Source organism: Pipistrellus hanaki (genome assembly GCF_964339955.1).
Source record: "Pipistrellus hanaki genome assembly, chromosome: 2".
NCBI classification, from domain to species: Eukaryota; Metazoa; Chordata; class Mammalia; order Chiroptera; family Vespertilionidae; genus Pipistrellus; species Pipistrellus hanaki.
The window spans coordinates 62,135,342-62,156,935 of NC_140504.1; the positions used below are offsets into that span (position 1 = coordinate 62,135,342).

The 21,594-nt window shown below is 38.6% G+C and overlaps 1 protein-coding gene across 6 annotated transcripts; it reads right to left on the reverse strand.

Annotated features, from left to right (window-relative positions):
• Nucleotides 1–247: 247 nt before the first annotated feature.
• On the reverse strand, nucleotides 248–21,542 carry SLC35A5 (solute carrier family 35 member A5). 6 transcript variants are annotated; one of them, XR_014794124.1, is made up of 8 exons: nucleotides 21,244–21,488; nucleotides 19,751–19,899; nucleotides 15,060–15,158; nucleotides 13,375–13,508; nucleotides 9,840–9,907; nucleotides 2,294–2,454; nucleotides 1,674–1,934; nucleotides 248–319 (listed from the first exon to the last, which is right to left on the reverse strand). XR_014794124.1 is itself a non-coding variant. In XM_084874047.1 (8 exons), the coding sequence occupies exons 3-8, from the start codon at nucleotides 16,405–16,407 to the stop codon at nucleotides 251–253; spliced, it is 1,173 nt and encodes a 390-aa protein (XP_084730173.1). In that variant the 5' UTR covers nucleotides 16,408–16,474; nucleotides 19,751–19,899; nucleotides 21,244–21,492; the 3' UTR covers nucleotides 248–250. The 6 variants fall into 6 exon arrangements, 4 of the variants coding, with proteins under 4 accessions (XP_084730173.1, XP_084730172.1, XP_084730171.1 ...); XR_014794125.1 differs by having other exon boundaries at nucleotides 21,176–21,488; XM_084874047.1 differs by adding an exon at nucleotides 16,386–16,474 and having other exon boundaries at nucleotides 1,674–2,454; nucleotides 21,244–21,492.
• Between the last annotated feature and the right edge of the window lie 52 nt (nucleotides 21,543–21,594).

Sequence of the window (21,594 nt, forward strand, 5' to 3'; positions counted from 1 at the left end):
ATTGATTTATCAATTTCTAGGCCATTAATGCAGTTTCCATACTATTACTCTCATGTCAGTTCCTTAGACCTTTCTGGCCTTTGAGTACTCTAAGACTTGGAAAAAAAACTGTTTAGGGAGTAGTTAGAGATATGCAAAGAGCATTATACTTTGGAAATATTCTTGTTTTATCAAAGTGAAAAGATAAATATTACACATGCAGAAAATGTGAAAACAAGGTTGTGAGACCTGCCACCTATTTGAGTACCAATTAGAAAGTATCTTCATCTGACTCAATGGCATTCTTGGGTTTGGTAAGTCTTTCCAATTCTTCTCCATCCTAAAAAAAACAACACACCCATAAAAATCAGTGATTAATTAAAACAAAACTAGACATGTAGTGTTTTTAATGATTACCAAGGAGAAAGCTCACTCAGAAATCACGGATTTTATTTCATATAATATGGTCAAAGGAAGCTAAATAAATACTAAAGTTCTTGGAAAGTTAATTATAGATATATAATAGACAATGAAAAACTGAAATAAAGTTCAGTACTTGAATTTCAGTAATCTTAGCATAATTGGAGCACCCTCTGCTGGTCTTGAAGGCAAATGACAAGATTGGAGAAAGATAAAACTAGGCCTTGTAACCTAAATTGATATTCTTTTCCCTAAAAAGTACAGCAAACAATGTTACCAGATCACTGGAAAAGGACACATGACTTCTGAATCTATATCTGGATGATATCAGGGCATTTGGGTGATTTTAATTTTTTCATCTGGATAACCTGTTGTATCACCACTTCAGAGGCAATACTGAAGAAAGCACCACCATGAACTCAAATAAGAGATATTAATTTTTTCATTCTTTGTCAGGAATAAGTATTTCATATTTAGTATTCATGAAAATTGTAAATTTAAAACAAGATTGATGAGTCTATTTCATCTTTTACTTATAACAAATATTTAACTCCTTGAGTCTCCAAAAGATTATTATTAATAATTTGCTAATAACATGACTGACAGACCCTCCCAAAACAATAAGCAACTGGTAAAATAATACTCAGAATAATTGCACAAGTATTTTTCTAGAAATTTTTTTCTCTTATAGGTTCCTTTTGAAAATCCCCGCCCTAGTGAGATAAGTAATGTCTGCCTATCTGGTACAGGGTGGTTTATGAAAAACTACAGGGAAAATTAAGGAACCAGGTTTTCTACTTTTATTTAGTAAGACTTACTAATGTTGAACTTTTCTTATGAAGAAGGCTTATTCCCTCAACAATGGTGGAGTGGAAAGAGTAATGAAGGAGGAGTCAGACCTCATGGGTTTAGTACCAGTTCTTTCACTTAGTATCGCATTTAGCCTGCGTTTGCTTCTTCCCTTGTAAAATTAGGGAAACTGTACAAGGTAATCTGTGAGGAACCTTCCAGTTCTGAGACTCTATAATATTCTAATACATCTAGTACATAAGGTTCTTGAGGGTGTGATCTATATTTTTTCTAGACCTGTGACAGCATCATCATGAGCCCTTGCGCTCACATAGAGACTAAAAAATGTTTGTCCAATAATTTTTTTAAAGTCAAGAGATTTGATACATCCTTTGATAAATCAGCACTGATCCTATTTCTATTCTTGCATTATCATGCTTTGAATTCAGAAGGACAGACAAAAAGCAGTATCTTTACAAACTTACCCCACTGGAGCGCTCCCAAAGATGGCCACTTAGATCTCGGAATCTTTCTTGCCTAGGTCGATAGTCCATATCTTGGGACTTGCTGGCATTATAAATAAATACCGCCAGAAGTGCTGATGGGGCTTCTAAGAAAAACTCCAAAGAGGGCTTGAAGTCAAAGACCAGGACAGACACTGTTGTGATAATGACGGTGGTGACCTGGGCCATCAACACATGGAACATGTTATCCAAAAACTTCAGAATAAAAGCCACCGAGAGGCCCTGGAATGCAGTTATAAAAATAAGGGCTATTGAAAATGCATTGTGGCCATAGAAAAACCCACAGTTCTTAATCTGATCACGGTTACTGCTCTGAAGGCCCAGGGTCAGCCCATTAAAAAGAATGCCAAAGAAATAGAGTTTGCTGTTCTGTATGAAGATGTTTTCAGTGAGCTGCTTCCCCTCCTTCAGTATCTTTTCACTATAGATATTGGCCATTGAAGAAGTAAAACACTGGACTATGATAAGGACATGGCCTAAGCCGAGACGAAAGTGACTGAAAACCCTGACTGTGGCGTTCCACTTAGAGTCAGAAAAAGTCCACTCTTTCGCTGTGCAATTTTCTTTTCTGAGACACTCACTTCTGAAAACAAGGCAGGAATTGGATGGGCTGAAAAAGGCGTCGTGGTGAAATCCATGTCCTGCTAGGTTATGCTGCGATGTTTTGGTCCCAGCAGTGAGGGCCACAATACACAAAAATAGAATGAGGAGGGAAGCCCACTGTATCCAGCTTAGATGTCTCCTGTTCAAAGAGGAAAAATAAGATTTTACTACAGGGTTTTTGCCCCCTCCCATATCAACTGTTTCTGCTGAAAACTCAGACACTTGAGTACTTGGTTGAATAAACTGTACTCAGTTTTTGTCAGAATTTCCCACAATTCAAGTTAGTGTCTCTGCTTCTTAAAATTGATTATTTTAATTCACTTTCATAATAAACATCCCTTAAGACCCTTCAATTATTCTGCTTCATTTTAAGTTTCTTTTGAGCCTAGAGGTTTAACTAAGCCTCCTTTTTACCTCCACACCTATCTTGAATCTTTAGAACAATAACTTTTTAACTTAGTATATAATATACTGTAAAAGAGAGTCTCAACCTAGTTTTCATGAACCAGAATGTAATAAAATTTAGATATATGTGTCTCTGCAATGTTGCAAATGCTCTATCTAGGTGAATTCTTAGCCTCCCCCAGCCCTAGAAGACCTTTCAAATTCTGTCAAATTTCAAAGGTATCCACGATCCAAAAAAGATGTAAGGAAGCTGGCTCCCAGATCCATGACTTAATCATAAAGCATTGTATAGCAAACCACTGCCTGGTAAGGCAAGGAAAATGTATTTTTAGTATTTAATTTTACAAAGTCTTAACAATTCATTACTTTGCCTAACAACAAACTTGTGATATATTAAAGGCATACAATGTTATTCTGTTTTATGGATTCATTTAGTTTAAAAGACATTTAGTAAGCACCTATGTGGCAGGCACCCTGGGAAGATAAAACCTTTATGTCCACCCTTGAGTAATTTATACTTTTAAAAGGTAAAGAGCCATGAAACTAAACGATGACAATATAATGTGTGACTAGTGATACACAGAACACCAGGGGTACATTGAGGAAGGAACATTTGAGTCTATATCAGAATCAGTCAGCTATTGCTTTAAAGAAAAATGACACTTGAGTGGGAAGATGAAAAATAACTAAATTTGCCATGTGAGAAAGGAGTTGGCGTATATCCAGGCAGAGGGATAAGTCTATGCAAAGGCAACAAGAATGTACAATGTTGAATAAATAAAGAGTAACTGATTCAGGTTGGCCTCTGGGGGGGAAGAACATCTTCAAGTTTGAAGATGGATTAGGATTAGTCAGATGAATTAGAGGGAAACCAGAGTGGGGAAACAAGAGAATAACAAAAGCAAAGGCAGAAGTGTAAAGTAACACGTAGGAACTAGAAGTTATAAGAATTTTGAAGCATCATTGAGCACCGACCATGGGTTAAGCAATGTCCTTACAGGAAGAAACAATGAATATTCTGAGAAGTTAACTGACTTCAACTTCCTTAAGATCATACATTTATGAAAGGGCAAGGAGGAGATCTGAGCCATGGTTTGTATGTCTTCCTTCTGGACCAATGTATCTCAGAGTGCTCATGATATCTATATCTATATCTACAATATATCTATATCTATATCTATATCAATCCTATATAATAAAAGCCTAATATGCTAGGTGTCCAGTCATCCAATTATCCATTCAACCAAAGTGTAATATGCTAATGATACGCTAAGGCAGCTCAACTGCTTGCTATGACATGCACTGACCACCAAGGGGAAGACAATTGACCAATAGGTTAGCTTGCTGCTGGGGTCTGGCCAATCGAGACTGAGTGAGACAGAACAGACACACTCTGGAGCCCTCCCACGGTCCCTCCTCAGACCCAATCATTCACTGGTGGGGTCCCTTGGCCTGGCCTGTGCCCTCTTGCAGTCCAGGACCCCTCAGGGGATGTTGGAGAGCCAGTTTCAGCCCAATGCAGGATCTGACCTCTGGTGGTCAGTGCGCTCCCACAGCAGGAGCACCACTCAGCCAGAAGCTGGGCTCATGGCTGGTGAGCAAAGCAGCAGTGGTGGCAGCCTCTCCCATCTCTGTGGCAGCGCTCAGGATGTCTGATTGCTGGCTTAGGCCCACTTGCCGAGGGAGCGAGCCTAAGCCATCAGTCAAATATCCCCTGAAGGCTCCTGGACTGGAAGAGGGCACAGGCCAGGCTGAGGATCCTCCACCCCAGTGCACAAATTTCGTGCACTGGGCCTCTGGTGTCTATCTATCTCTATATGTATACACACAGTGTCCATAGATATTGCATTTTGAAAATGAAATGTATTTTAATAAACACTCCCTTTATAATTATTCAAAGTGTGTATATATGAAGATGTGCCTGATTTCACCAATGTTTTCATAGAGCTTCATGATATAAAACTGCTAAGTACACAGACTAGACAAGCTAGCAGTACACGATCATGTCTTCTTGTGTATATACTCTCAAATAACCAGATCAAGCACTTAGTGATGAGGCTAATATAGCTCTATGCAATGAGGCCAGAAACTGAACTAGCCACACATATTTCTGAAGATGCAGCTGGTATGCATTAAGCTGTAGAAAGTAAATCAAATGGAAAAAGAAAATACAGGATAAAAAAATAGGTGCTCAATTTATTTTAAAAAAAATATTATTACCAAACTGTATATTAAAACAGATGATGTATAACAAAGCTGATGAAAGAAACTAAGAAGTCAAAGGACATAAATGCATAGCCATAGACACAAACAACAGTGTGGTGGGTGCCAGAGGGAAGGGGTGTCGGGGCTGGGTCGAGGTGGGAAAATTGGGGATATCTGTAAAGTGTCAACAATAAAAATAAAGTTAAAAAAGAAAAGAAAAATGAGGCAATGATCTACAGTTCCTTTAGAAGTTTTCAATTCTGATAGCTATAGATTTTGCACTAAAACTGACTTTAAGAAAAAAGAATCTAAGGAAACAAAGCCCTAAACAAGCTAAATAGTACTTACTGCAAATAATTACTCATTCAAGGTAACTTCCTTGGGAAGATGAAAATGATTACGGTTTAGGCTGAAAATAGGTTTTCAGCAAATAAAATAACACTTAATAACTTACCCTGTAAAGTCAGCTGAGAATTTGTGCTCTTACTAGTACAAGCGATGACTGATTTGTTTATGAAAAGTTTGCTCCTCAATTTAGTAGATGCACTTTAGTAGAAACTCAACTCATCTCTCCACTGCCCCAGTAAAACATCCAGACTGATGCTCAAAGTTGAACACTTGCAGCCAGAGGAATGCTCTACCTGAGGGCCTCTGTTTCCAGGGAACTGTTCGCTCATAAGGTCTATTTTTAAACGCATTTTTTTGCCAGGTGACCTCATTATTGTAATGACATATTTTAATGGTTACATAAATGATAAACTATGAGTAAAGAAAAGAACTGCTGTTTTTATGAAAACTAAGTTGAATGCTTTAAGAAAATTAAAGGGAAATCGCAAGATAAGAAAACTATCTGTGCTTTAGGCATAGCTGAGCTATTTTGTAATTAGGTAATAAATAATAAAAATCTAGAAGAATCTACTTTAAAAGTACTTTTAAGAACTTGCTCAACTTTAAACAAACTAAAACCAGAAATAACAAATATAGGTTCAACCAACAAAGAAGCCAAAGAATGCCAATTACAAAGGAAAGACTTTAGCCTTCAATCAAAAGAATGAACATTACATATCTTAAGTTAAATTGTTTAAAGCATGTATTTTTTAAAAATAATTCCTTTCTTTGAGTTGCCCCTCAACTAATTGAGGGGAAAGTCAACAATTAAATCAAAATTATGTCAGGGCATTTACTACCATATTTGGTGGTAGTAAACCAAGGCAGAACATGAAAATAATTAAGTGGAAAGATTTACATAATTGTTTTTACAAAAAGCTATATATAGCATGTTTCTTAGTAGCACAAATAGAGCAACCAGGGGCAGATTTATAATGAGAAATTATAAAAAGATTTATCAAGTGAATGGTTTTGGAGAAAGGCTTGTCTACTGAGCTGTACTTTTATTTCTCTGCTGATTCAGAGAGTAAACTTTACCATGACTTCTAAGACATTCATCATGTTTCAAGATGTGTTTTTAAATATTTTTTTTCCATAGCTTCCCTTTAAAGAAATCAAAGACACATATACATTCTTTAGGTGAACATAAGTGCCGGTCTTAGTTATCTTTTGCCCTCCCTCCCCCAAATTTCAATGTTCATGTGGAAATTATTTACTAAAACCTAAACAAACAAGTTTATTCAGCTTTGTCAAGCTTTAAGAGCAAACCAGTAAGGCTTTGAGACCTGCCGCCAGTTTCAACTTTGAACCAATGTCTTCTATACTTCAAAGAACAAATCTATCTATTAAATGGGGTTTTTCTAGAAAAGACAATAAGACATTCGGATAGCAATATTTTTCCTTTTTCCACTTTTGAATTTTTTCAAATAATTCTTGCATTAATCACCAGACTTATTTTTTCCTACTAGTGTAGCCTTATATCCTTATATTCTTTTTTTTTTTTCCCCTGTCCTGACACTGACCAATCAGTAATGATCATGGCCTGCTGTTCGGTTGTTAGTGTGAGGGTGTCCTGACCAATTTTCATATTACCTTTTATTAGTATAGATGCCCCAAACAGCATGCTGTTCAGTCATTACTGTGAGGGCATCTTGACTAATTTGCATATTAGCCTTTATAGATAGATCAATGGTTGGCAAACTCATTAGTCAACAGAGCCAAATATCAACAGTATGACGACTGAAATTACTTTTGAGAGCCAAAAACCGACTTTTGCACATGGACCACGTAGTTTCAATTGCAATGTACGTGTGCGCCAACACATGGTATTTTGTGGAAGAGCCACACTCAAGGGGTCAAAGAGACACATGTGGCTCTTGAGCTGCAGTTTGCCGACCACTGGTATAGATAATCTGTATGTTGTACACTTGAAACTAATGTCATATGTCAATTATATGACTTAATAGCCAACTCTTGTTTATAACAACACTTCCACATGGACAAAACCCAGGGAGGGTACAGGCACTGAAGATTAGGATTGTGCACAAGAATTCACACTCTCAAGCAGGTATGCTAAAGGCACTTGCTCTCTCCAGAGTTATAAAGATAAATGAAGCAGCTAGAAAATAACAAGTTGAAACACAAGTTTGGGCTGTGTGATTTGGGTGTCACTTTATATCCCCAGAGCATATTTTTTCAATAAAATGAGGATGTGATCTAAGAGGTGATGCTTACAGAATCCAGTTATTAATATTTCATGATTATATACTCAAAAGGGCAAAGCTGTTAAGATTTTTAAACTTGAGCCTTATGGTTACTTTTATAAATTGTCTCTGGAAGGAAAGGGTCACACCAAAAGAACAGTGCATCCCGCATGTAGACAGGTAACAGAGTAGATCGCAGGAGTCATTTTTATACAACTTTGGTGAGTCAGCAAAGAGCTATTTTCAAAGAATTCATCTTTGCTCCAATTTCCTTTCCCTGAGTTGTTTCAAAAGACAAAAAATGAACACTCAGTAGTCTTAGTGAGATAATCTTAGGGGTCCAGCTACTTCCTCTGATCGCAACAGTTCCACAGTTTAATGAGGTGTGAAAATGTAACAGAAATTGACACAGACAGGAAAGGTGGGTCCAGGAATATAAAGTCATTTGAACAACAGCAACTTTGCAATGACACAGAGCTTTGTGTCAAAGGCAAAGACCATTTTTGTCTCTTGCTCTGGAACTGGCTGCCAGCAGTTCTAACAATCCTCTGACTCCAGTTAAGGGTGCGAGAGGACATGGCCTGAACATCACTTGGAAAAACAAAATTAACTCAACCACCCTCTGCTTTTCCTTACTCACTCAAATATCTGCTTCAAAATCACTTCTTAGCCCAATTTCAAAAGCACATTTTTAAGTTCAAAAATAAAACCCTGAGTTATGCTGGAGGCTTCTTTTAAACTAATGTCAAAGGACTTCCAGTGTCCACAGACAATAGACATATTATGGGTGATTTTACTGTCTGATCAGGGAGAAACCAAATGTCCCTCCATTGAATTAATTAGTGAAGAACAAACTATGTGAGCTTGGTCAAGTTCTTGGGCCACAGATATGGGTCAGATTCTATCACAAAGCATTCCAAAGAATTGAAAGGAGTTGTAACAGAATTTGACCAATATTCCTTTTTAAACTCTTTTGATGGTACCAAAATATTATATATGTATAGAGTTATAATTATAATGTTATACTTAATAATATTGTTGGATATAAACCAGCAGTTGAAAAAATTTTGCTTTACATAGGAATTCATTGCAATGAGATCTGATTTTTTACTCCCAGGCCCTATTGATTTGTCTCTTAAAATTTAGATGAGGACAAACCAGTTAATTTAAGTTTCAGCTAACATGATGGCAGTTGACCACCACGAGCCTTCTGGAAATCTGAACAAACTAAAGTTGGAATAACTACCACCTTTGTTTCAAAGCCTCTTGCCGGTCCTCTGAATTACTTTTCCTTCTCTACATTCCTTGTGACCTTTCTTTTTTTCCTGCAATTGCCCTGTGTATGGTATATATGTGTTTATTGTAAGGTATCACAACTCCTTTCTAGTAATGGGGAGTAATAAATGCCTTGAAATCCCTTGTTTCTTTCATTAGATTGCATCTTCTTTCCTTTTCAACTAATGTGCTCAACACAGCATTAATCCAATGACTCAGACCATATGGTAAAGTTTTTATCTTTCCACTGAGCCAATCCTATCATGCATCTTCCTCCATGAAACATCTCAGGAATTATTTGTTGAAAATCTGGCACTTAAAATTAAAATACTCATAACCTCATCGATTATCTTTTTTTTGAGATGCTAGGAAAAAAACATTTGAAACATGGAATTACAGAGGATTCAGACAGGCTAGCAGTGGAGCTGTTTTCTAGGTGGGTTAAGCAACTTGCCAACACACAGAGCCAATCCTATATAATAAAAGCCTACTATGCAAATTGTTTGACCAGGAGTTGGACCACTTGCTGATGTGTGCTGACCACCAGGGGGTGGTGCAGAACATGGCGGGTATTGGCAATGCAGCGTTGGCAGTGGGCAGCAGTGGAGGTGCTGCCAGCCCTGATGAGAGCGGGACCTCGGTGGGATAGAGGAGGTGGTGAGCAGACAGCACCAGGCTAAAGCAGGTGCGAGTGGGGGCTGATTGCCCCACAGAGGGTGGCCAGCAGGGGAGAAGTGGGGGAGGTGGCCCTGACTGATTGCCCTGTAGGCAGGATAGTGGAACAGGTGAGGGGACAGTGCCAGGCCACAACTGGGTGCCAGGTGGGGCTGTGAGGCTGGGGGTGCAAGCCTGGGATGTGAGTTGGGGCACGATCCCCACAGGCCACCAGGAGGTACCCCACCTGTGCACGAATTCATGCTCCAGACCTCCAGTTAAGAATAAAATCCTGGCCTTGGGAACCGGAGGGTTCAGTGCTCTGGGTATATCACCTGAAACAAGGCGGTGCCGTTTTAAAATACCACATATGCTTTCACAACAAGTTACTTACTTCAATACTATCCTGAATAGAAGAGCCGTTGTTATAATGCTAAAATTCGAGAAGATAACAGCCATGGCCTAGAAAGAAAGAAGAGATATAGAGTTACAATCCAAATAAGTACTAACCTCAGAAATCTCCCAGCTCGGTGGCTCACCTGACAAGAAAAGCTTTTTGGTCAAAAACTAGAGGGGTTATTAGGGCAGCTATTTCACTACAGGATTAAATTCCATTTTTATTGCTTGTTAAATTTATGCAGATATGATCAAATTATTGTACAGGCTTTCAAATGTGTTTAAATTCAGAAAATGCCTGTGTAAATAATCTGTATGTGCAGATTTAGAAATACTTATAAATTCTAAAGGTTTGGGTCTGAAATAACAGTTACCATGCTTCTAAAGCATACTTTTTAAAGTTCTCAGAGTGCTTTATAGACTTTTAATACTGTTTCTATGGATAGAGAAAAGACAGAATCTGTTAGGCCCATTTACACATTAAGATAATTGGGATTCAGATTTTTAAGCATCATACCTGTTGTAGGAACTGAATCCATTTTCCTGGTTGAACTACAATGACCCAATACCAATGATTAACTACCAAACTCATATCTAACAATCCTTTGGATTTATTCACATTGTTTTAAAAACTTAAAAATGTGTTAGCCAAATTTCATAAAGGTCTCTTTTTGTAAATTCAACCACATTTCTCATGAGACTATTAATCTGAACATGTACACATTTTGGCCAAGAAAGTATGAAATTTTATCACTGCCCCTTATAATTGGATCTAACAATATTAACCCTTTGCACTCCGCTGTCCCCTCTCAGGGGACATCGGAATTCTAGCATATCACTCGGATGTCCCCTCTCAGGGGACATTGCAGTTTATTAGTGATTACGGGGAATTGAGTTATTTCAACGCAGTCCGCCGCAAAGTAGCGTCGAGTAGCTGGTAGCCAATGTCCAGAATGGTTCGGAGTGCAAAGGGCTAATAATTTTAAAAAACAAATCCTACTGATTTAGTTCACCCTGACTTCCTCCTTGCTGTCACTTTAAAATGATTAAACACCAGAGTATCAATAATCTTTTATAACCAGCTAATATGAAGCTGAATTAAAGAAATAAGAGTAAATCCAATAACAATTAACAAAAATTCCAAGAACATAACATTGTTGTTCTATTGAATTTTTATGGGACTATTTTGTTTTCTCGGTGTCCTTCTCTATAGACAAATGGTTGTGAACCCCTAGTTAAGAGGAGATGAAGAAACTGGCTGGTAAGAGTGGGGAAGTGGTGGCTCTGATCAGTCACAATAACAGCAGTGCAAATGCACTAACCAAGCTTCCTGGCTGGCCTGATGAATTCTGAAAACTCCTCCTTTGCAATAGCACAGAATAAACAAATCTCAAGAACTCTTTGCTCCCAAACTTCCATTCATCTCTATTTAATTCTTCCCAATTAGACTTGGGCACAGCAATGCACAGAATATGCCATGTGATTTATTTTGTAATATTTGTGGTTTTACACAATCAGGAAGGAAGAGCAATGATGTAACTTGGAAGAAAAAAACAGGAAATTATAATCTTACTTTGGTACTAGGGATGCAGAGAATGGATATAAATTTAAGAACCTAATCTATTGGAGACAAATAAAATACAACAAATATATACTTATTGAATGTGAATAATTATGTCTTTGGGTACAGGAATTCTCAGATCTGAGAAAGTGGAAGCAAGAATTCAGGAGAGGACACAGTTTTGATGAAATAGACACTTAGTAATAACAACAATATGGATCACAGAGCTGAAAAGAACTTCAGGTGATTACTCAGCACAGGTGGTGTGATAACATTATTCTCTTTTACAGATGGGCAACTGACTCTTAGAGCAGTTGGGGCTTGCCTAGTTACACAGCTTCTAAATTGTGCAAAAGAATCAAACTCCTGTTTTCTACCACTGTGTTCTATTGATCCCTCTTTTTCATCCCACTCATGAACTAATTTGGCTATATTTAAGAGACTTCACATAGAAGACTAGAACCAATAAAAATACTATTTATGATAGAAATCCCCGAACTTATTCTTTACAACTTGTAATACATTTTGGCAACAATGGCAACAGAAATCTTAATTTTATAAAACATTAGGAGAACACAGACACATGACCTAAACTGAGTAATAGAGAAGAGCAGGAGACCAAATTTTAAGTTTGATTATTAATGGTTCTCTAAATTGGCCTGGAGAATGCTGATAGTGATAAGAAATATTCCTAATATTATCAGTTATAGTGTTTTAGAGTCAAAAGGATACAATCTCTACCCTTAAAGTACTTGTTGGTTAAAGAGAGGACTAATAAAAATAAAATCATACCAAAAGTATATCTATATATATAAAAGCCAATGTGACCATTGTGACTAATGGACAGTCGCTATGATACGCACTGACCAACAGGGGGCAAACGCTCAACACAAGAGCTGCCCCCTGGTGGTCAGTACACTCCCACAGCCAACCTTCCACGGTCCCTTCCCTGGCTGGTCCCTCCCTGTGGCTAAGGCTCTGGGCAACAGAGAATCTGAGTCCAGAAAGCCTGTAGGAGAAGAGTGACCCTGATGCTGATCGTGACAGAGTAGCAGCCCGGAGGGGGCAGAAGGGGCAAGGCAGCAACCTAACTGCAAAGACATAAAGTAATGCACCACTGCCATCTTACCTCTGCCACTGCATGTGTGGGGGCTCACCCTTCTGTCCTGTCAGCCACTTTTAGCTCTGCCCTGTGCCTTTTCAAGCTTCCAGATGCCGATTGGCTAGCACTCCTACGGCAGTATACCACCATTGGCTGAAGTCAGCTACCTATCAAGCTTGAGGGCAAAGCCTCGAGAAAAGATGTGGCTGAGGTAGGACAGATGACCTGTCTGTCAGCAACTCCACCTCAGGGAGAGTGAGGCTGTCTGAGAGTGGGCAGCAAAGTAGAGCTGTAATTCCATTTCAGAGCATAGCTGGTGTTCAGGCTGTTTTGGGGCGCTCTGTCTGTGACCTTTGCTTCCGTTACCTCAACACATTTACACAACTAGATGGGGGCCTGCAGGCCAAACTCCCATGGTCCCTCCTCCCTCCCAGTGCATCAATTCATGCACTGGGCCTCTAGTATAAACTACATTAATGCAGGTGTAAGAAAGAGCAGAGTACTAAATGTAGACTTTTCTAAGTGAAGTCTCTGTGGAGGACCTGGATGCTGAGATTAATTTTAGAGGATGGCTCAGAAAACAGGCAGATTGGTTAAGGTTACATAAAGAGAGATGGATCTATATTCACTGGCCAGGGAGCAACTATGGACTAGTCATCACAGTTTAATACAGCAAACTTTAACAAGTGATAGAATCTGGCAAGCAGATTGGTAAGTCAAATATTCAGATGATTCTGTTCAAACCTCTGGAAGGCTAGGGAGGGCAATGAGAAACTAATAATGCCATGGGAAATGATTTTTAAAAATTAACCCTGAAAGACATTTTTTCTGTGTTTTCCCAATGCTATTTTCTTTATCATGTTTACTTACAGGTTGAAGATAGGAAAGGACATAGAAGACAATCAAATTATCCAGGAAATAAAGAAAGGCTGGAATGGACCACTTCATGAAATTAAAAAACTCCTTCCAGGAAGCACATTTCAAGTTTCTACTCTGATGACTTTCTAAAGAAAGAAATAGACCAATAAATAAATGATGTTGAGGAGAATGTCCATATTTTTATAGACAGTAAATTGTATTTGCTTTATAACAAAATTCTTTAAAAGAGGCTTTATGAAATTGCTTTCATAAATGACTATTATCCTTACAAAATCAAAGACAATACAGAACTTCATTGCATGCTTTCTGTACCCCACCACTGTGTATCATCACTGACAATTAGTAACACTTTAGGATTATTGATTGTCCTAATTTCTTTTAACTTGAAATATAAGTATCAGTAAGGCAACTGAGGATACTCTTGTGTTTCTCATAGTACTCTGAGAGCATAAAACTAAGAGATCAACAAATTGAAAGAAATAAAATCAAGCTTTCAGGCTTGTATGCTGGTATTCCTTACCCTATTCCTTCTTTCCCTGAGTGGGGGATCAGGAAAGGGAGTTTTTAGGTGAAAAATTATATTTAGGGTAGTAGAAAAATTAACTTTTACTAATTCTAGTATGAATTATTGTCCCATTTCTAGATTTTCAAAAACTTTGGACGGTACTGTAACAGAAAGAATATAAAATAAAATTTAAATTTAAGTCCTGTAAATAATGGATTTCATGAGGTTAAGAGATATATTCCACTAACTGGAAACTGCAGACTGAAATCCTTGAGTGTGACAAATCATCTTCTTGTACAAGCCCTTTAATAAATTCAATTTACCTCATATGGGAAGGCAGATCAAAGTAATAAAGAAAGCAAAGGCTAGTGAAGAATAAATGCATGTGAAGAATAAATACATATTAAAGAGCCACAAAAGGTTAGATACTTCTGATTTGTATAAGAATTGATTTCCTTATTTGATAGTTGATGAAACTGGAGTTCAGAAAAGTTAAAATAATCTGTCCTAAATACAGTGTCCCTGACTCCAATGCACTATACTACCTTTGCTGATGGAAAAGGGATGTCTTTGCAATGTTTCACATACTAAGTCAGACGAGAGTAATTTTAAAAAATCCTGAATTTGAATAATAACTAACTCACTATATGACCCACTATAAGAACAAGCTACAAGGGAAAGCAACGGACAGGACACTACAAAACGTGGGTGGAGCCCTGGCTCTGCCCTCCTACCCCTAACTGCATAAGACTTTTCTCTGAGCTGAAGTCGGTTTGGCTCAGTGGTAGAGCGTCGGTCTGCGGACTAAAAGGTCCCAGGTTCGATTCCGGTCAAGGGCATGTACCTTGGTTGCAGGCACATCCCCAGTAGGGCGTGTGCAAGAGGCAGCTGGTTGATGTTTCTCTCTCATCAACGTTTCTAGCTCTCCATCTCTCTCCCTTTCTCTCTGTTAAAAATCAAAATATATTAAAAAAAAAAAAAAAAAAAAAGATTTTTCTCTGAGCCCATTTCTTCACCTGAATAACACAGATAATCAAAATTATATTTATATTTTAGCATCCACATATATAAATTTAATGGGCTAAATGAAATAAAATGTTCCTGCCTGCCACTTATAAAAATTTTTGATCTATGATTTTTAACACATATATAGTATTGCTTCAAGACTCACCTTTCTTTATAACCCAGAATGACACAAGCACACAGAAAACCAGCTTCACTAGTTCTGAGCACACATTCACAGTAGTTGGAAGATAATCATATTTGTTTTCTGAAATATAACAGAAATGTTTAATTATCAATTTTGTTTTATACAATGCTTATATACAGATAATAATTTAGAGGTGTTTTTTAAAAGCTGAATTGTAATGCTGGTTATATTAAACTTCATCCAATTGGTTTTGCTCTTTTTTTTTTTAAATATGTATTTATTTATTTCAGAGAGGAAGGAAGAGGGAGAGAGAAATAGAAACATCAATGATGAGAGAGAACCATTGATCGGCTGCCTCTTGCATGTCCCCCACTGGAGATCAAGCCTACATCTCTGGCATGTGCCCTTGGCTGGAACCGAACCCGAAACCCCTCAGTCCGCAGGCCAACATTCTATCCACTAAGCCAAACCGGCTAGGATTGTTTCTTAATTCACTGACTGTTTTTATCTATCCCTACCCTGTTCAGCATTTGAATATGATAAATATACCTCTTATGTTTTCATCCAAGTTGCTGATAAATATGTTGAGGCTAGGGCTATGGGCAATAAAGCTTTGTGGCATGGCATTAGAGACTGCCTTTTAAAACTGGCCATTGATTAATACTTTGGGGCTTTACTCCTCAAACAGTTGACTTTACCTGGCTGAATTATTACTCAGCTCATGGTGTCAAAAGTGTTCCTCTCTGTTTCATAAAATGGCACACAAAGATAATATTTGTTTGGCACTCTGGAACAAATGGTACATTGGGGTAAAAGAAGGAAGCTATTTGAGGCAAGAGGCAACTGCTCCAGGGCTCTGGCTACTCTAGGGCTGGGAGAAAATGCTCTGTCACACTCAAGAACCCACTGATGAGTTGGGAAGCTATGTCCTAATTTATAAGTCAATCTAATTAGGAAATGACGTTTGGTTAGCATGCCTTGGTCTTAGCGGTTACCACTGTCTTTTCCAAATGCTTACAAACAGCTTGCTCTATAATTTTGCCAAGGACAAACATAAACATTATTAGGTTCTCTTTTGAGGAATGGATTTTGCCTGCTTTTGAAAACATTTCCTTGTTTCCCTTGGTCATCATATTAAAAACACAAACTGGCCAAGTACAGAGGAAAAGCACCAACTTGACATTCTCTCTAGAACACCCTTCTTCTTTTCCCTGTGGTTTCCCCTGACCTTTTCAACCTAAGCATAACTCATTTCTTATTCATCTCTGATCCTGTACCACTACCTACAAACCTCTATTAACAGTCCTTACCACATTGTATTGTTGTTATTTTTTGTTTATCTCTTACCTTTAGAAGGTAATCTGCTCATAAGGAAGGGACCATGCTAGTCATCTTCACATTCCTGGCAGTTAATGGTGTTTTGCACTTAGTGGACACTTAATAAATGTTACATAAATTTAGTTATTTGCATGTTAAACTTTCCATCATTTGAAGCCTAGTTAAAAGATATCCTCTTCCCTTTTCTGAGCTCAAAGCTAGACTGAAATCAAACTCTATTTTCCTCCAATACTTTGCATTGATCTCTCTCATGATACACACCAGCAAACATGTACAAACAAGAAGAGGATTAGGTGGAGGTTTCAGAACACAACTCTTAAAACTTATTCTTCAATTCATTCTTGTTCTTATTTTCTTACCAGAGGCCTGGCGCATGAAAATTCATGCACTGGAGGAGGGTGTCCCTCAGTCAGCCTGGCCCTCTCACAGTCTGGGAGCCCTCAGGGGCAGGAGGCAACCCAGAGATCAGGGAAAGGCAACACCCCCATCACATCTCTGCTGCTGCCACTGCTGGCATTGCAAGCCTCAGCCAGCCCTGGTTACCTGTGCCCTGGGTAGCAGGAGGGCTGAGGGGACTGGGGGACTCTGGAGACAGGCATGCAGAGTGGCCGGTCCTTCCTGGCAACCCAATGGGCCTGCTGGGCCTTCCTTCATTCCACACCACCCACTGGTGATCAAGGCATGTCAGAGCAAGCGATCAAACTCACAGTCTCCCAGTCAAACTCCCAAGGGGACACTTTGCATGTTAGCCTTTTACATATACTATATATATATAAAAGTACACACACACACACACACACTCACACTGAGTGGCTAGACTATTATGATCCCTGAACACATAATAATCTGGCCATATATCCTATATAATAAAAGTCTAATATGCAAATTGTCCCCTAGACCAAGAATTCGACTAGCAAGCAGGCCAGCCAACCGCCCATGTGCCCTCCCCTGGCCAGGATGGCCAGACCCCACCCATGCAAGAATTCATGCACCGGGCCTCTAATATATGTGTGTATATATATCTATATATATATATAGATAGATAGATAGATAGATAGATAGATATATAGATGTAGATATAGATATATAGATATATATATTTTATATATTTATATATATATATATATATATATATATATATATATATATATATTTATTTATTTGTTATTATTTTTTTTTTTTTTTACACCCACACACTGAGTGGCCAGATTATTATGCGTTCAGAGATCATAATAATCTTGCCACTCAGTATATATATTACTAATTGCAAAGGGCATGTTTTATTCCTTATCTTAATATGATGTTGCAATCCCCGGTCTTCAAACTTGTTTCTTTCCTTTTTATGACTCATGTGCATTTAGTTCTCATTAACAATTCCTTCTTAACATCCTTCTGAGTAGGATGGTTAAATGTTGGCATTTCTTGGAGTTCTGTCCTTGGCTCTGTTTTCTCATTTTGCATGTTACCCTGAATGAGCCCTTTGCTTCTAGGGTTTAAAGGTCAATTTAATATTAATGTCTCCAAATCTGTACTCTGGAACATTTAATTATATGCATACGCATATGAATAACTACCTTGTATTTAATTCATTAATTTACATTTCCTTCACATGTGTGATGTGCTAGATACTGCAGGATATTGCAATGAGCAAGTATACAACTACTGGTCTTATGGAAGATACAAAGCTAAAACTCTGTAATCTCTCTGAACTCTACCCAACCTATTCTTCCTCCTAATAGTCTTCATCTCAGCTGAGAATATCACTAATCCACTTAGCACTTCCAAGAGAAAACTTGGAGCTATCCAGTATTTAATCTTCTTTAGTCTTCACATTCAATATATTCTTCAAGTCCTATCTTGTCTATGTTTAAAATATTTCTTGAATCTATCTTCTCTTTTCTGTTTTTACTTTCAAAGCCTTGGCTAGTCTCCATCACCTGTAGCTCGATTTTCAATAACCACCTAACTACACTTCCAGTCTCTTCCCCTTTTGTCCATATTCCATCCAGTTACCATAATAGTCTTTTTCATTTTCCCCTTCAGTTTATAATACTCCAAGTACTCCTAATTCCCCAGACTCTAAGGTGAGAATAAAGTCCCAGATCCTTAGCCTGGCATATAAAGTCCTTAACTACCTGATCATTGCTTCTCTCTCTGGAAAAAGTATTCCTTTCCTCTCTCCTCTAAGCCCTTAAACTTTTTGTTCAGTAATTTTGAACTACATATTTCTCACAATCAATCCTACATTTATATGATTCTGTTCATTTTTACAGGCTGTTTTGAATACTCCTGACCACCTTATATTCTTGTGGATCAACTGTCACCTTATCAAGGAAGCATCTATTTATCCCTTTGCACTCCACATCATTGTCTCCCAGACAGAATATACCACTTCTTACTCTAAACAACTTCATCTTTGGTATAAAACTGCATTTATTGTACTGTATTTTCATAATGTATTTACATGTATGTCTCTCCTAATAAACTAACTGTTCATGAGAACTATGTCTTATGCACTTTGTTCTTCACCACCCTATTGCCTGTGTCCATGGGCTATGCCACATGCGGCTCTTTGGCCCCTTGAGTGTGGCTCTTCCACAAAATACCACAGCCTGGGTGAGTCTATTTTGAAGAAGTGGCATTAGAAGAAGTTTAAGTTTTAAAAATGTGGCTCTCAAAAGAAATTTCAATCGTTGTACTATTGATATTTGGCTCTGTTGACTAATGAGTCTGCCAACCACTGGGCTATGTAAACAAGTACATAAGTTCTCTGCACTTTGAACCCTACCTATACTTAGCCTAGGGCCTGGCAGATAAATGCCAACTGAAATAGAGACTCAAGACATAAAAGACTTCTCAAGAACACCATTAAAAGTCATGGTTTCATAAATTTATGTGTCCTCAGTAAGTCGGGAAAGGTTCTCAATATAGTTTTGTGGAATTAAAGTAAGTTTAAACACAAATTATTACATTAAAAAATAGATTTCTTGAAACATATTTATCAGAGCTAATTATCTGTATTGTTACATTGATGCAGTAACTAAGGTGGTACATCAAAAATGCCAAGTGACCAAACAAATATATCCTCATATTGCTACAGGCCCAGATGTACTGGTTGATTAAAGCAATGTTATTGTATGTTCGGTAAAGGGTTGGATCCTGTACTTGACTGACACAAACTTCACTAAGCATAAAAAATGTTTCTTGCTAAAAAAATAAAGATTAAAAAAATCAATTTAAACACTCTTCATCATTCACATGAAGCCACATACTTGAAAGGGTATTATCCCCATTTTACCCACAAAAAAACAAAAAACAGAAGAATGCGTATTATGGAACAGTGTAAGTGTTCCATATTACAAATCTTAACTTACCTTCATTGGCTGAATATTTTACCAATAGGATGCGACTTGAGCTTAAAGCAATAAATATGGCCCCTAGAAAGAATGTATACATTGTTGACAAGGAGCATAACTTGGGATGACCACAGCACTTGCTTTCCATTTCACCGTTTTCTAATTGCCTTTAAAAGAAGAATAAATTCATGAGCAATCCAACTGGCAGATTAAGGATAATGCAAATACCATTGAAGAGTGACAAACAGAAAATAAATTTTCATGGGTAACCCTGCTGGCTATGGCTATTATCAAAAGAAGAAAGTTCAAGTGTACAAGAGAAACTATGGAGAAAGCAAATGAAAACAATAAAAATTTGATAGAGGGGTAACTCTAGAGACAGAAAACGCAAGAACCACATTAGATGTGCTGCCAAAGGCAGCAAGCGAGTAACTGACACTTGGGGACTGCAGAATTCTACAGAAAAGCAATTCTTTAACTTTCATTTTTATTAGCAACTTTGCTTTAGAAGAGAATTTCAGATTTATATTTCTCCCCTCTGTTGCAACTCTTCCTTAGGAGGAAAAAGCTTTCTTGGAAAGATTTCATTACACTACTGTTAACTTATATATTGAACTCATTATGGAAGAAGGAACTTAGAAATCAATGCCACTCCGGCCCTCCTTTTTTTAAGGGCAGAAATAGAATACTGGGGATTAGCTACGATTATAAGAAATATTAATCATGCTGTTAACCGAGATGGTTCTGCTCTGATTAGAGAAACACAGTCTAGCCTGGCTGAGAGTGGTGCTCCCTGGGACATGGGAGCGAACATGGGAATGCAGTTCATCCTCCTTTTCCAAGATCTGCCTATCATTCTGGAAAGACTGACAACCTCTTGGCTGAAACAATCTAGTCTCCAAGGCACCTGTCGTTTGCAACCCCCAGCCCTGCCTGTAGAGTGTAACCACAATACCTTGCCCACTTTCCCATGCCTGTTACTTCTTACTTTCCCACCTAATCTTTGCCCTTCTGCCCAATATAAGCAGCTGGCTTATGGGGAGGGGCAGAGCAGATTTTTGTGGAAGACCTGCTAACTCTCCCATACTGCCAGCATTATTAGAAAACAAAACAAAAACAAAAAAACCACACACTCAAAAAACACACAACGCTCATCTATGATTCAATCCTATCTCTGCTTAAGTGGCTCAGGTAGTGACAGGCAGAATGAACCCCTTGGTTATCTGGTTCCACTTTCATATGTTGACACTAAACGCCAGGCCAGGTACTTGGACAAAGCCTCCCCGTGTAGGGATAGCGCACTGGGGGATTGGGGAGCTATGGGTTTGAAACGCCACCAGTGACAGCTCGACTGGGCAAAGTACGGAGGCCAGACAGACAGACACCTCTCCTACAAGAGAACAGCAGATTTTCCTGCAAGGCTCGGAAGACCTCTCGCCACACCTGCGCAGTAGGGATCTCTCCGGCCGCGCCCACCCCTCGTCCGCACGCGCACTGCTTCGCCTCGTCACCTCAGTTCCTCCCTCGAAGAGCTTCCAGGGGAAGAGCTCACATCCTAAAGCTGACCCAGCTCAGCAGCAGCAGCAGCAGCTTTTAGGATCCATATGCAGGGAACCTAAGGGAGGGAAAGAAAGGCGAAAAAGCCTCCGCCCCAGAACCTCCTATTACGAAACAAAAAGCACAATAAAGGACCCGACGGGGAGATAGCGCGCGCGGACCTGCCGCCCATTGCGCAGGCGCGCTCCATGTTACGCTTCCGGAGGGCGGGGGGACGCGACCCGGTTCCGCCCGAGCGCCGCCTTTCTCGCGTCACGTGTCCCGGGAGGCTTGCGTCACGTGAGGTCCGGGTGGGGGCGGAGCTA

What these genes read in the sequence shown, in the direction of transcription:
- SLC35A5 (XM_084874045.1), bottom strand. Translation starts at nt 19,880, where the DNA reads ATGGAAAGCAAGTGCTGTGGTCATCCCAAGTTATGCTCCTTGTCAACA. An exon ending in ATTCTGGGTTATAAAGAAAG is followed by an intron (nt 13,509 to 15,059) that starts GTGAGTCTTGAA and finishes TTCTTTCTTTAG; the next exon opens with AAAGTCATCAGAGTAGAAAC. An exon ending in TTTGGGAGCGCTCCAGTGGG is followed by an intron (nt 320 to 1,673) that starts GTAAGTTTGTAA and finishes TGTTTTTTTTAG; the next exon opens with GATGGAGAAGAATTGGAAAG.